At 38.8% G+C, this 15,698-nt stretch overlaps 1 protein-coding gene across 7 annotated transcripts in view; it reads right to left on the bottom strand.

Moving 5' to 3' along the window:
• LOC311030586 (uncharacterized protein) overlaps nt 1-15,698 on the bottom strand; it is a 331,387-nt gene that overhangs the window by 48,260 nt on the left and 267,429 nt on the right. For 2 of the 7 annotated variants that reach the window (XM_084036437.1, XM_084036436.1), the window contains exons 1-2: nt 1,015-1,069; nt 647-934 (exon numbers count right to left, since the gene is read on the bottom strand). The exons of the other annotated variants lie outside the window; for them this stretch is intronic. In XM_084036437.1, the coding sequence (XP_083892563.1) occupies nt 647-934; nt 1,015-1,054 (328 nt within the window). In that variant the 5' untranslated portion in view covers nt 1,055-1,069. Of the gene's footprint in view, nt 1-646; nt 935-1,014; nt 1,070-15,698 lie in introns of those variants that run through there. 7 annotated transcript variants of the gene reach the window in all.

The following is a 15,698-nucleotide window of genomic DNA, read 5'->3' as shown; positions in this document are numbered from 1 at the left end:
TGAGCATGTAGAGGCCGGAGAGAGGACATTTGGGGAGCACAAGGAGGCTGATTTACATACCGATGATAATGAAGTAACTGAAGACCATTTTATTTAAATGATCTAAAAAGAAAATTAAACACTCATGTGTTCTTCATCTCACACAAACAGAAGGTGGAACTTGAATCTCTGACAAACACACATTATGTGTTGCAAACCTTTCTATAGTTTGACTAATTAACATCTCAAAGTTGTCTTTACACTACTGAGTCAGTCACTAATGCAGTTATGATCCAAAAAATAATTATGTGAGTGTTTTTGTAAATAATATCATGGAAGAGAAACGGACATTTTGAGGACCATTTTCTATTGTAGTTGGATCACAAGCTTTTAAAATCAAGTTGTGAGCTGAATGTATTCAATCCCTTGAAAGTGTGTACTTTATATCCTCACTGATGTAACAGTAATTGTAGTGTCATATTACATGTGATATTACAGTATTGAAGGTCTAAAGACAGTTTCCTTCTTTACTGCGACAGTGAGCTGGTAGAAGTGGTTAGTGGTCCGAGGGCTCCTCCTCTGGTGGCTTCATGTTACAAGAGTTCAGGCACTGAGGGGTTTTTGTTCAGCTCTACTGATGGTTTGTGTCATTGTGGGTCTCTGGCACAGTAATACACAGCAGTGTCTTCAGGCTGCATATTCTCTCCGTTTAGAGTCACCGTTTTGCTGGAAGTGTCTAAGCTGATACTGAACTTGTTCTTCAGTGAATCTTTATAATATGCGGTCCATCCATCACAGCTGTATCCGATCCACTCCAGTCCTTTCCCTGCAGGCTGTCTGATCCAACCTGTCCAGTAGCTGCTAAGAGCATAAGACACCTGACAGGTGATGGTCAGACGTTGACCTGGCTGCACAGTCACAGAGGCTGGCTGTGTCAGCTGTTCACACTTCACACCTGTAAAAAGAAAAGTAAATGTTTAAAAAATATACTGCAAAAGCAGAACTGCTGACTTTGACCGATCCAAAGAGACTCACATCCAGCTGCCAGCAGCAGCAGCAGAGCGACGGAGAACATGATGATGTTGGAAGTGACGTGCTGTGAACTCCACTGGCAGCCTGATGTGATGTTTTATAGCTGCGTAAAGAGGAAGGCCACTGAGTTTGCATACAATCAAACATGTTAAACATCAACATTGGTCTAATTGAGCCATAAGAGTCTGTTCAGTGTGTTTATATGTGCAGGGTGAAAACATGCCTGGAAATCATATTTTAATTTAATTAATTTACTTAATTGTAACATTTTAATAAAGAGTCCCCGTATTTACAGAAATAAAAAAATCAATATTAGCTTTGCCTTAAACTGTCAATGTTTATTTTGTGTATTCTATCCATATAATTGTTATATAATTTAAAAAAAAACGTTAAATGCATGAGTTCAGCTTTTTTGTAATTATTGCATTCTTGATTTCTTTGCTGACTTTCTGACTTTATTTGCTGTAAACAGAAATGCAGAGACAGCAGCCAGGATCATGTTAATGGTATGAAACTTAAGTTAACTTCAGCGATGCTGCTGGTTTGCAGCTTTGCATGAAATATTTTTGATGGTTTCATTGATTGAAGATGTGCACAGCTGCTCAGGAACTGAAACTTTTATTACAAAATGCAAAAAACAAATCATTTATTGTTCCTTTGTGTGTTGTGTTAGATGAAAAAAATAGTGTTAATCAAAAGGCATTGAGGTTTATAAGTTAATGTAAGTAAAATGCTGTAATCATTCCACTTCTCCTCCACTTTATAGATCAACACTGTCTCGTCTCAGAAATGGTTTTCATGAAGCACTTAAATACAACATGTGATGGAAAGAGTGAAATGTTTTCAGTTGGTTTGAATTATTGAGCAATATGATTATTATTTTATCAGTATCCTATTTTTTCATCAAAAATGTATCTTTGAAGCCAGTCATACATCAGTTGTAATCAAATGTTTGTGTTTTATCATTTTTTAATTTCAGTATTAAAGTATTAAGTTTAATTTCAGCAACCACTTTTGGGAGCAGTCTTTAGCCCTTTAATGAACATGTAATCGTTATTGTATTTCATATTTATTAATGATATTTATTATTAATATTATTTTTTCATGATTTTTTGTATAATGATGAATATATTATATGTAAAAAATATGATGGAATACGTAAAAACTAAATATATCAAGAATAAAGTAAATAATGTCAATGAAAAATACTTTAAGTCTATCAGCCCAGTAAGAATGAGTGCTGTAGGATTTTGTACAGCTGCTCCACCAACTCCAGTCACTGTGAGTCTCGAGCACAATAATAAACAGCAGAATCTTCCGTCTTCAGAGTGTTCATCTGCAGATACAGCTGCTGCATGTTGTTGTTTCTGGAGATGGTAAACCGGCCTTGAACTGACTGAGAGTAGTAGATGTAGCTACTATCCGTGTAGATATATGCAATCCACTCCGGTCCTTTTCCAGGAGCCTGTCTGATCAAAGCCATATAGGAGCCACCAAAGTTAAACCCAGAGGCTGTACAGGTCAGTTTGTGGGATTCTCCAGGTCGCTTCACCACCGGTTCAGACTCAGTCAGAGTCTGACTGGAAACACCTTGAGACAAAAGCAGTTAAATCACAACAGAGCCACACAAAGTCAATACTCGTAATGTGAGATAATTTAACATAAATTATCAACAAGAGAATAATAGTGACAATGTTCACCTGCCCAGCAGATAGCTAAAATCAGCAGTCCTGTCCTACAGTCCATCATGTTACGCCGTGTTCACCGTTCTCTGGCCTCCTCTGTGCTGTCGGATAAGTACAGGTGGAGGATCTCTGAGTTTTGCATTGACTCCTCCTCACAGTGAGCAGAGAACCAGAATGCACCTGGCTTTCAGTGTATTGTTTGGTGAAACTGGTGAATCTGTGTTCTGGCATCATGCCTCCAAGTCCTCCAACTGATATAAAGTTTGAAGTAAATCATGTTTTACTTCGACTTGCACAAAATGTACAACACCACAACCACATTTCTGGCATTTCTTTGAATAAAACATCAACATTTTAGTTTTAGTTCAGAAGTCTGACACATTTACCAACAATATTTAGTTAAAGAATATTCATTTTGCTGTCTCATTGCCCCCTGTAAGCATATATGGCTGCAGATTAGCTAATTTTTGTAAATTGCTTTACTGTCATCTCACGTTTTACTATCCACCAACATTTTAAATAGCTTTATTTTAGATCATGGATAGTTCATCTCTCTACTCCAGCTCTGATCCAGCCTCTTCTTTTCAAAAAGATTTCTTATATTTCATGGTGTGTTCTTGTGAGTGTGACATGGGTAATGTAATGTTAAATCATGCTTTGATAATGGAAAGAACACTGTCTATAACTGTGAGGGAAGAGAGAACAAACGTGTGGTCACGAGGTTGATATGTCTACTTTACATTTCTATGGTTTAAAGGGCTTTGTAGACGGAAACCTGGATGTCATTAATGTCACTTTGCTGTTTGTTGTCAGTGAAGGTTTTTGTGCAGCTGCTCCACTGTGTTCAGTCACTGTGCTATCACGAGCACAGTAGTAAACAGCAGAATCCTCTGCTGTCAGGCTATTGACCTGGAGGTACTGGGTGCTGCTGGGAACATCTTCAGTCATGATGAAACGGGTTTGAAAGGAGCTGCCATATATTGCAGAGTTTGAGCCTGTGTACATCCTCCCAATCCACTCCAGACCTTTCCCTGGCCTCTGTCGTATCCAGTGAATATTGTTGCTTGTCATGCTGTAACCAGATATGACACATGACATCTTCACTGTCTCTGCAGGTCTTTTCACCTCAGAGGGAGACTGGTCCAGTTTGATCTCACTCCAAACTCCTGCAAGTACAAATAGATTCATCCAACACGCTTATCACAGGTAAGATAGAAAAGATTGTCTTTGAGTTTTAAAGCAGAAATGATACTTACCATGAATAGTTACTATAAAAAATAAACTCCAAGATATCATATTTTCCATTGCTTAATAAACACTGCAATCCAGTGTTTTGATCTGAATGTTTGTTAGATTATCAAGGGGCCCAGTTGTTCTGTTGTGAGTGATATGTGAGCTGTTCATGGCGTTATTATAAGGAAGGAAGATTTTGCATGGACCGCCCTCTTCAGGTTTAAAAAGAGAACATGGAAAGCAGATGTAATTAAATATTATTTGAGTTTTCGAAGTGCAGCGACAATGGAAAATTACCAAATACCTGGCAACTATTTGGATTGTAAAATACAGTAGATGGATGCTTCTTGTTTAAGTGGATTTCATTTTTTTCGGTTGAATTCTTGCCTTGAAATCTTGAATAAGCAGATGACAGTTTCATTTTTCAAATGTACATACTTTTGATACATATTTTCTATATTTTATAATATTTGGTTTTGGCAATTGTTTGGCTAATTGCCTAAATCTTTGCATGAAACCGGAATTATTCCTCTTCTTCTCTAAAAATCTAAATACAAATGTTCAAATACAAAACCTCAAATTCTTCCAGTGAGAATTTTTTTTGTGTGTTTTGATTATTTTGCCAGGTTTTCATAGGTTTCTGGACACATTTTGTCCCCGTGATGGCATCACAACTGTGTTTAGTTTAGTTGTGTGTGCGTAGTTGAGATCAAACTGAAGGCCCAGTTTGAGGATGGCTGTGTTCCGTCTGAGAAGGCCATAAGTAACTTTCCACGCATACGTATTGGGTACACATTCACACAGATATTATTTTTTTTTTTTTACCTGTGATTAATAGAGCATGACGTGGCTTATGGGTGTTTAAATGAGAAATTACTCCAATGTTATTTATTTTTTTAAATAACTCTACCAGTGACATCTGCAGGGGTTTTTGTACAGCTTTGTGGCTTCCTGTATCACTGTGATGCTCGGGCACAAAAATAAACAGCAGAGTCTTCAGTCCTCAGACTGTTCATCTGCAGATACACCTGGTCCACGTCGTTGTCTCTGGAGATGGTGAAGCGATCCTTGACTGAGGTCGAATACGTTTTGGTGCTTCCTCTCGGAGCAGAAATGTAGGAAATCCACTCCAGTCCTTTTCCTTCAGCTTGTCTTATCCAGCTAATATAAGCATCGCTATCTGATATCCCTGCATATGTACAGGTCAGTTTGTGGGATTCTCCAGGTCGCTTCACCACCGGTTCAGACTCAGTCAGAGTCTGACTGGAAACACCTTGAGACAAAAGCCGTTAAATCACAACAGAGCCACACAAAGTCAAAACTCGTAATGTGAGATATTAACTAACTAAATTATCACCAAGAGAATAATAGTGACAATGTTCACCTGCCCAGCAGATAGCTAAAATCAGCAGTCCTGTCCTGTAGTCCATCATGTTACGCCGTGTTCACCGTTCTCTGGCCTCCTCTGTGCTGTCGGATAAGTACAGGTGGAGGATCTCTGAGTTTTGCATTGACTCCTCCTCACAGTGAGCAGAGAACCAGAATGCACCTGGCTTTCAGTGTATTGTTTGGTGAAACTGGTGAATCTGTGTTCTGGCATCATGCCTCCAAGTCCTCCAACTGATATAAAGTTTGAAGTAAATCATGTTTTACTTCGACTTGCACACAATGTACAACACCACAACCACATTTCTGGCATTTCTTTGAATAAAACATCAACATTTTAGTTTTAGTTCAGAAGTCTGACACATTTACCAACAATATTTAGTTAAAGAATATTCATTTTGCTGTCTCATTGCCCCCTGTAAGCATATATGGCTGCAGATTAGCTAATTTTTGTAAATTGGTTTACTGTCATCTCACGTTTTACTATCCACCAACATTTTAAATAGCTTTATTTTAGATCATGGATAGTTCATCTCTCTACTCCAGCTCTGATCCAGCCTCTTCTTTTCAAAAAGATTTCTTATATTTCATGGTGTGTTCTTGTGAGTGTGACATGGGTAATGTAATGTTAAATCATGCTTTGATAATGGAAAGAACACTGTCTATAACTGTGTGAGGGAAGAGAGAACAAACGTGTGGTCACGAGGTTGATATGTCTACTTTACATTTCTATGGTTTAAAGGGCTTTGTAGATGGAAACCTGGATGTCATTAATGTCACTTTGCTGTTTGTTGTCAGTGAAGGTTTTTGTGCAGCTGCTCCACTGTGTTCAGTCACTGTGCTATCACGAGCACAGTAGTAAACAGCAGAATCCTCTGCTGTCAGGCTATTGACCTGGAGGTACTGGGTGCTGCTGGGCACATCTTCAGTCATGGTGAAACGGTTTTGAAAGGAGCTGCCATAGCTTGCAGAGTTTCTGCCTGTGTTCATCCACCCAATCCACTCCAGAGCTTTCCCTGGCCTCTGTCGTATCCAGTGAATATTTTTGCTTGTCATGCTGTAACCAGATATGACACATGACATCTTCACTGTCTCTGCAGGTCTTTTCACCTCAGAGGGAGACTGGTCCAGTTTGATCTCACTCCAAACTCCTGCAAGTACAAATAGATTCATCCAACACGCTTATCACAGGTAAGATAGAAAAGATTGTCTTTGTGTTTTAAAGCAGAAATTATCCTTACCATGAATAGAAACTATAAAAAATAAACTCCAAGATATCATATTTTCCATTTCTTAATAAACACTGCAATCCAGTGTTTTGATCTGAATGTTTGTTAGATTATCAAGGGGCCCAGTTGTTCTGTTGTGAGTGATATGTGAGCTGTTCATGGCGTTATTATAAGGAAGGAAGATTTTGCATGGACCGCCCTCTTCAGGTTTAAAAAGAGAACATGGAAAGCAGATGTAATTAAATATTATTTGAGTTTTCGAAGTGCAGCGACAATGGAAAATTACCAAATACCTGGCAACTATTTGGATTGTAAAATACAGTAGGATGCTTCTTGTTTAAGTGGATTTCATTTTTTTCGGTTGAATTCTTGCCTTGAAATCTTGAATAAGCAGATGACAGTTTCATTTTTTAAATGTACATACTTTTGATACAAATTTTCTATTTTTTATAATATTTGGTTTTGGCAATTGTTTGGCTAATTGCCTAAATATTTGCATGAAACCGGAATTATTCCTCTTCTTCTCTAAAAATCTAAATACAAATGTTCAAATACAAAACCTCAAATTCTTACAGTGAGAATTGTTTTTGTGTGTTTTGATTATTTTGCCAGGTTTTCATAGGTTTCTGGACACATTTTGTCCCCGTGATGGCATCACAACTGTGTTTAGTTTAGTTGTGTGTGCGTAGTTGAGATCAAACTGAAGGCCCAGTTTGAGGATGGCTGTGTTCCGTCTGAGAAGGCCATAAGTAACTTTCCACGCATACGCGGTTCGATCATTTCTTATTTTTAAAAATGTACTTTTACAATGTGTGTGTGGGGCTGAGTCACATGGTTGCTGAGTATTTGTGCAGGTCTGTTGGTGGTTTGTATCACTGTGGTGTAACGGACACAGTAATACACAGCTGTGTCCTCAGGCTGCAGATTCTGTCCCGTTAATGTCACCGAGCTGGTAGAAGTGTGTGTGTGGTAAAGGAACTTGTTCTTCAGAGCTTCATTTTGGTAAAAGTCTCCTCCACCCCACCGATGGTTAATCCAGTCCATCGGTTTTCCTTCACTCTGTCTGATCCAACCTGTTGCATAGCTGCTATCAGTCAAAGAATAACCAGAGACCTGACAGGTGATGGTCAAAGACTGTCCAGGCTGCACCACCATCGAGTCTGGCTGGATGAGATCAATACTGTTCACACCTGTGGAAACACAAATCAACATGATCTCCATCATTCACCGACTGTTCAGCGTTTCTAATGTGTTTAATAGTGTGAATCCACTAAAAGCTCCTCACAGGTTGCAGCTGCCAGCAGCAGCATCAGAGCAACAGAGAACATGATGATGTTGGAGATGAACTGATGTGAGCTCTTCTGTCTCTGACACACAACAAACACACACACTTCACTTCCTTATAAGGCAACTCACAAGGAGGCTGATTTACATACCGATGATAATAAATCAGCTGACTACAAGTTATTTAAATGAATCAAAATGAAGATGAAATGTTCAGCTGTTCTTCATCTCACAAGAAAGTGGAACTTGAATCTCGGGCAAACATTTTAATTTGTTTTTAGAAACAAACTTTCCTAAAGATTCACTAATTAAAATCCGCTAATGTGGTTTTGATTCAGATAATAAAAATAATCCTGATCATTTTTTATAACACTTTCATGGAAGAGTAACAGACATTTGAGGATTACTTCCTGCTGTAGTCGTTGAACTGGAGTTATGAGCTGATTTTATTCCATCACTTGGAAGGTTACATGCAATGATGTATCAGTGTTTGTAATGTCAGAGTACTTTAGTAAAATCAGCTGGAGTTCAATTTAATGAAGACCTTTTTGATATAATCTAACATGGTTTCTCTCTTGACAGTGAGCTGGTAGAAGTGGTTAGTGGTCCGAGGGCTCCTCCTCTGGTGGCTTCATGTTACAAGAGTTCAGGCACTGAGGGGTTTTTGTTCAGCTCTACTGATGGTTTGTGTCATTGTGGGTCTCTGGCACAGTAATACACAGCAGTGTCTTCAGGCTGCATATTCTCTCCGTTTAGAGTCACCGTTTTGCTGGAAGAGTCTAAGCTGATACTGAACTTGTTCTTCAGTGAATCTTTATAAGATGCGGTGCATCCATCACAGTCAGATCCGATCCACTCCAGTCCTTTCCCTGCAGGCTGTCTGATCCAACCTGTCCAGTAGCTGCTAAGAGAATAAGACACCTGACAGGTGATGGTCAGACGTTGACCTGGCTGCACAGTCACAGAGGCTGGCTGTGTCAGCTGTTCACACTTCACACCTGTAAAAAGAAAAGTAAATGTTTAAAAAATACACTGCAAAAGCAGAACTGCTGACTTTTACAAATCCAAAGAGACTCACATCGAGCTGCCAGCAGCAGCAGCAGAGCGACAGAGAACATGATGATGTTGGAAGTGACGTGCTGTGAACTCCACTGGCAGCCTGATGTGATGTTTTATAGCTGCGTAAAGAGGAAGGCCACTGAGTTTGCATACAATCAAACATGTTAAACATCAACATTGGTCTAATTGAGCCATAAGAGTCTGTTCAGTGTGTTTATATGTGCAGGGTGAAAACATGCCTGGAAATCATATTTTAATTTAATGACACACTTAATTGTAACATTTTAATAAAGAGTCCCCGTATTTACAGAAATAAAAAAACAATTAGCCTTGTCTTTACCTATAATCTGTATTTTGTGTATTTTATCTATATAATTGTTATTTAAAAAACGTTAAACGCATGAGTTCAGCTTTTTTGTAATTATTGCATTCTTGATTTCTTTACTGACTTTCTGACTTTATTTGCTGTAAACAGAAATGCAGAGACAGCAGCCAGGATCATGTTAATGGTATGAAACTTAAGTTAACTTCAGCGATGCTGCTGGTTTGCAGCTTTGCATGAAATATTTTTGATGGTTTCATTGATTGCAGATGTGCACAGCTGCTCAGGAACTGAAACTTTTATTACAAAATGCAAAAAACAAATGCTTTATTATTCCTTTGTGTGTTGTGTTAGATGAAAAAAATAGTGTTTATCTAAAGGCATTGAGGTTTATAGGTTCATGTAAGTAAAATGCTGTAATCATTCCACTTCTCCTCCACTTTATAGATCAACACTGTCTCGTCTCAGAAATGGTTTTCATGAAGCACTTAAATACAACGTGATGGAAAAAGTGAAATGTTTTCAGTTGGTTTGTATTATCGAGCAATATGATTATAATTTTGTCAGTATCTTATTTTCTCGTAAACAAATCTTTGAAGCCAGTCTTACATCAGTGGTACTCAAATGTTTGTCTTATCATTTTTTAATTTCAGTATTAAAGTATGATTTCATCAACCACTTTGGTGAGCAGTCTTTAGCCCTTTAATGAACATGTAATCATTATCGTATTTAATGTTTATTAATTATTTATATTATTAACATTATTTTTTCCATTAATTTTCAGATAATGATGAATTAATTATATGTGAAAAATATGATTTAATACTGGAAAACTAAATATAAATCAAGAATGAAGTATATATTGTCAGTGAAAAATACTTAAAATCTATCAGTCAGAATGAGTGCTGTAGGATTTTGTACAGCTGCTCCACCAACTCCAGTCACTGTGAGTCTCGAGCACAATAATAAACAGCAGAATCTTCCGTCTTCAGAGTGTTCATCTGCAGATACAGCTGCTTGATGTTGTCGTTTCTGGAGACGGTAAACCGGCCTTGAACTGACTGAGAGTAGTAGATGCTACTACTCGAGTAGATATATGCAATCCACTCCAGTCCTTTTCCAGGAGCCTGTCTGATCCAAGCCATATAGTAGCCACTAATGTCTAACCCAGAGGCTGTACAGGTCAGTCTGTGAGATTCTCCAGGTCTTTTGACCACTGGTTCAGATTCTGTCAGAGTCTGACCATCAACACCTAAAACAAACATAAAACATGTGAAATATGTCAGTGACACAAAAGGAAACTTTGTCAAATCAAGACTAGTGACAATGTTCACCTGCCCAGCAGACAGTTAGAAGCAGCAGTCCTGTCCTGTAGTCCATCATGTTGAACTGTGTGTCCACTGTCCTCTGTCCTCTCTGCAGTCACATAAGTAGAGGTGGAAGACATCCCAGGTTTGCATCGACTCCTCCTCACAAACAGTCAACCAGATTCAACTGGTAACTTGTGCTTTGCTGTATTTGTCCCTCAGTTTTGGAATCAGAGGAGCAATTAAACAGTGTCATCTTTTCAATCTCTCTTCAAAACTCATTTTTACGATTATGGCTTTCTCCTAATTGACCACATTTTATTATGTGTGTTTTAAAGAAACACATTTTTTTGCTTACAATTTATTTGTTTGACTTTTTAACCTGTTATTATTATTATTTTAATGTGATAACTTGGTGACATTGTTACATCTGTGTGTCTTCCACTTCAATGTGTTAAGATATTCCATTGTGTTCCATGTTAAGTAGTGGTGAGCATGTAGAGGACATTTGGGGAGCCCCGTGTTATTTTGATCACTTGAATATGTTATCCCTTAATGAATGAAAATACTACCCAGTTTTACAGTTTTGGAGAGAATGTGAATATTTCAAATAATATCGTACAATTAATGTTTTATCTTTACATGCCTTGTTACACAGATAAATACAATCACATTTAGACACCAACAGTCTGAGATTCTATTATCAAACAATTTAACAAATATTAAAATAGATTCTTCTGGTTACTTTAACTGTGTGTGTTGCACAGTAATACACCGCGGTGTCTTCAGCCTGCATTCTGTCTGTAAACTTTAGAGTCACTGTGTTCAGGCCCGGAGTGGCTAATCGGGAGGACCGGGACAATTCCCGGTGGGCCGGTCTGACTTTTGGGCCGCGAGGGCCGGTGTTCAATTATTATTTTTATTTATTTTTGTGCCGGTGTTCAGTCATGGCACTGAGTGGAGTGGGTATCACGTGTATGCGTCGCGGGGATTCCCGCAGGTAAATAGACACAAGAACCCAGCCGAACTCTCGGCCCTGATGCCCCCAGACCATGGTGAAAAGCCCGCGGTCCTCACTAAAACACAGGCCCGCCCAGGTCCACAAGAGTCCACACAGGCGGACTCTCCGTCGAACGCAAACCAGCCGGGAAACAGACAGCTGAACACGGCCGAACTATGGGCACTTGTGCCCCCAAGGCTGTGTGAAAAGGCCGTGCAGCTCACTTAAGCACCGGCCGGTCCAGGTCCGCGCCACGCCACAATTACGCACAGCGAAGCCGGACTTCTGCTCCGTCCGTACACACGTAAAACACTCGGACGCGTTGCGGGGATTCCCGCAGGTAAATAGACACAAGAACCGAGCCGAACTGTCGGGACTATCACCCTCAGAGCTGGCTGAAAAGCGCGCGGACATCGGTCAAACACCGGCCCGCCCAGGTCCACAAGAGTCCACACAGGCGGACTCTCCGTCGAACGCGAAACGCCAAGACGCGCCGCACTCAAACCAGCCGGGAAACAGACAGCTGAACACGGCCGAACTATGGGCACTTGTGCCCTAAGGCTGTGTGAAAATACACGGAATTACAAGGCTTTAGAGAACAGTGCGCTATTGTATGCTTAACATATAAAGTTATAATTACATTATTTTAATATAATAGGTCGTGATCTAAAGTGGGCCGGTCTGAGGTATGAAACTCCAGGGCTGAAAATGAGTCCCACTCCGGCCCTGACTGTGTTGCTGGAGGATTCTAAGTTTATCAGTGAACTTGTCCTTTGGTGAATCTTATGTATCGTACGAACCTCCAGTTTATTTTATTCCAATCAATAATGACTCAAAAAGCTGGATCAGGTATCTATCAAGGACCAGCTGTCACTATCGGGTTTCTTGACTGAATCCCTTTATTTCTTCACATAACTTCTCACACAAGTCAGACAATTTAGACAAAACTATTCACATCAACAGAATATTTAATGTCTGCTTCAACTCCTATGGGGGAGCTGTAATAAATCCCGTCTGAATGAAGGAGTTTTATTTAGACTGTGTTGCTCTGAGTGTATTGATGAGGTTGAATGAACGTTTATTCTGTGAATGTGAAACGAAGAAAGCAAAGTTTTGACTTGGTTTGAGTCTTTGTTTGAGTTGCTCCCTACTGTGGGTCTGACCATTGTAAAAGACAATTGTCTCCAGTGTATATTGCTGTGATTAAGTGTCTTTGCAGCACACATGTAGAGATTTGCATTGACTCATCCTCAAAGAGAAACTCACCACATCTCTGGAGAAAAGAGTTTTGTATAATTCTTTCAGATACTTATTATTATAATTTATAATTGGCATTTCCAAGTTGCATTTCAAGTTATTCCATTGTAAATTTGATGCATTTATTTATTCTGCTCAGCAGCATTTAATGGGCCATTCATATCCTGAATATATCATGCAAAAATATCCAAATATATTTTCAACACCTGCTGTATTGTTGTAGAAAGGCACATGTTAAATGTATCATCAAGAAACAAGAAGTCACAAACCACAACATCAGCCGATGCACCGTCATATTCTCTCTTTTTGTGTCATCTGACTTCATATCGTCTACTGCCACCTGTAGGTACTTGTTAAAAATACATTGTTTGAGGTTTTTGTAAAGCCTCTGTGCTTCCTTTAACCAGTGTGCTTCTCTGGCGCAGTAATACACAGCAGTGTCTTCAGGCTGCATATTCTCTCCGTTTAGAGTCACCATTTTGCTGGAAGTGTCTAAGCTGATACTGAACTTGTTCTTCAGTGAATCTTTATAGAAAGAGTCTCCCGTAAATTTCATTCCGATCCACTCCAGTCCTTTCCCTGCAGGCTGTCTGATCCAAGCTGTCCGGTAGCTGCTAAGAGAATAAGACACCTGACAGGTGATGGTCAGACGTTGACCTGGCTGCACAGTCACAGAGGCTGGCTGTGTCAGCTGTTCACACTTCACACCTGTAAAAAGAAAAGTAAATGTTTAAAAAATACACTGCAAAAGCAGAACTGCTGACTTTGACAAATCCAAAGAGACTCACATCCAGCTGCCAGCAGCAGCAGCAGAGCGACAGAGAACATGATGATGTTGGAAGTGACGTGCTGTGAACTCCACTGGCAGCCTGATGTGATGTTTTATAGCTGCGTAAAGAGGAAGGCCACTGAGTTTGCATACAATCAAACATGTTAAACATCAACATTGGTCTAATTGAGCCATAAGAGTCTGTTCAGTGTGTTTACATGTGCAGGGTGAAAACATGCCTGGAAATCATATTTTAATTTAATGACACACTTAATTGTAACATTTTAATAAAGAGTCCCCGTATTTACAGAAATAAAAAAATAAATATTAGCTTTGCCTTAAACTGTCAATGTTTATTTTGTGTATTCTATCTATATAATAGTTATTTAAAAAACGTCAAACGCATGAGTTCAGCTTTTTTGTAATTATTGCATTCTTGATTTCTTTGCTGACTTTCTGACTTTATTTGCTGTAAACAGAAATGCAGACACAGCAGCCAGGATCATGTTAATGGTATGAAACTTAAGTTAACTTCAGAGATGCTGCTGGTTTGCAGCTTTGCATGAAATATTTTTGATGGTTTCATTGATTGCAGATGTGCACAGCTGCTCAGGAACTGAAACTTTTTTATTACAAAATGCAAAAAACAAATCCTTTATTGTTCCTTTGTGTGTTGTGTTAGATGAAAAAAATAGTGTTAATCAAAAGGCATGGAGGTTTATAGGTTAATGTAAGTAAAATGCTGTAATCATTCCACTTCTCCTCCACTTTATAGATCAACACTGTCTCGTCTCAGAAATGGTTTTCATGAAGCACTTAAATACAACATGTGATGGAAAGAGTGAAATGTTTTCAGTTGGTTTGTATTATCGAGCAATATGATTATAATTTTGTCAGTATCTTATTTTCTCGTAAAAATGTTTTGAAGTCATACATCAGTGGTACTCAAATGTTTGTCTTATCATTTTTTAATTTCAGTATTAAAGTATGATTTCAGCAACCACTTTGGTGAGCAGTCTTTAGCCCTTTAATGAACATGTAATAATTATCGTATTTAATGTTTATTAATGATATATATTATTAACATTATTTTTTCCATTAATTTTCAGATAATGATGAATTAATTATATGTGAAAAATATGATTTAATACGTAAAAACTAAATATAAATCAAGAATAAAGTTTATATTGTCAGTGAAAAATACTTAAAATCTATCAGTCAGAATGAGTGCTGTAGGATTTTGTACAGCTGCTCCACCAACTCCAGTCACTGTGAGTCTCGAGCACAATAATAAACAGCAGAATCTTCCGTCTTCAGAGTGTTCATCTGCAGATACAGCTGCTTGATGTTGTCGTTTCTGGAGACGGTAAACCGGCCTTGAACTGACTGAGAGTAGTAGATGCTACTCGAGTAGATATATGCAATCCACTCCAGTCCTTTTCCAGGAGCCTGTCTGATCCAAGCCATCCCGTAGCCACTAAAGTCTAACCCAGAGGCTGTACAGGTCAGTCTGTGAGATTCTCCAGGTCTTTTGACCACTGGTTCAGATTGTGTCAGAGTCTGACCATCAACACCTAAAACAAACATAAAACATGTGAAATATGTCAGTGACACAAAAGGAAACTTTGTCAAATCAAGACTAGTGACAATGTTCACCTGCCCAGCAGACAGTTAGAAGCAGCAGTCCTGTCCTGTAGTCCATCATGTTGAACTGTGTGTCCACTGTCCTCTGTCCTCTCTGCAGTCACATAAGTAGAGGTGGAAGACATCCCAGGTTTGCATCGACTCCTCCTCACAGTGTGGAATGGATTTGACTTGGATCACTTCCTGATGTGAAAAATAAAAATAAATGTTTACTGTACACGGGTCCCTCTAGCATATTTCAGTATTATTTGTGGAATAGGTTAGGAAAAGTAGGAAACACATTGTTCAAGTTTTTTTTGTTCATTATTAAGCAGTTTGCATCACATGAAGACTTTGACTATCAGTTTTACAAGATCCCCAAAGTGAGTTTTTGTTATCATGTTAAAGTGAGCTTCTATCAGGGAGTAACTGCAGATGACTTTATTTATTTTTATGTCTCATTGTTAACGTGTGTGTGTGTGGGGCTGAGTCACATGGTTGCTGAGTATTTGTGCAGGTCTGTTGGTGGTTTG

Source organism: Eutrigla gurnardus (assembly GCF_963514095.1).
Source record: "Eutrigla gurnardus genome assembly, chromosome: 20".
Lineage (NCBI taxonomy): Eukaryota > Metazoa > Chordata > Actinopteri > Perciformes > Triglidae > Eutrigla > Eutrigla gurnardus.
Note: the sequence above shows the minus strand (reverse complement) of the source record. Positions and strands in the feature narration are given on the sequence as shown.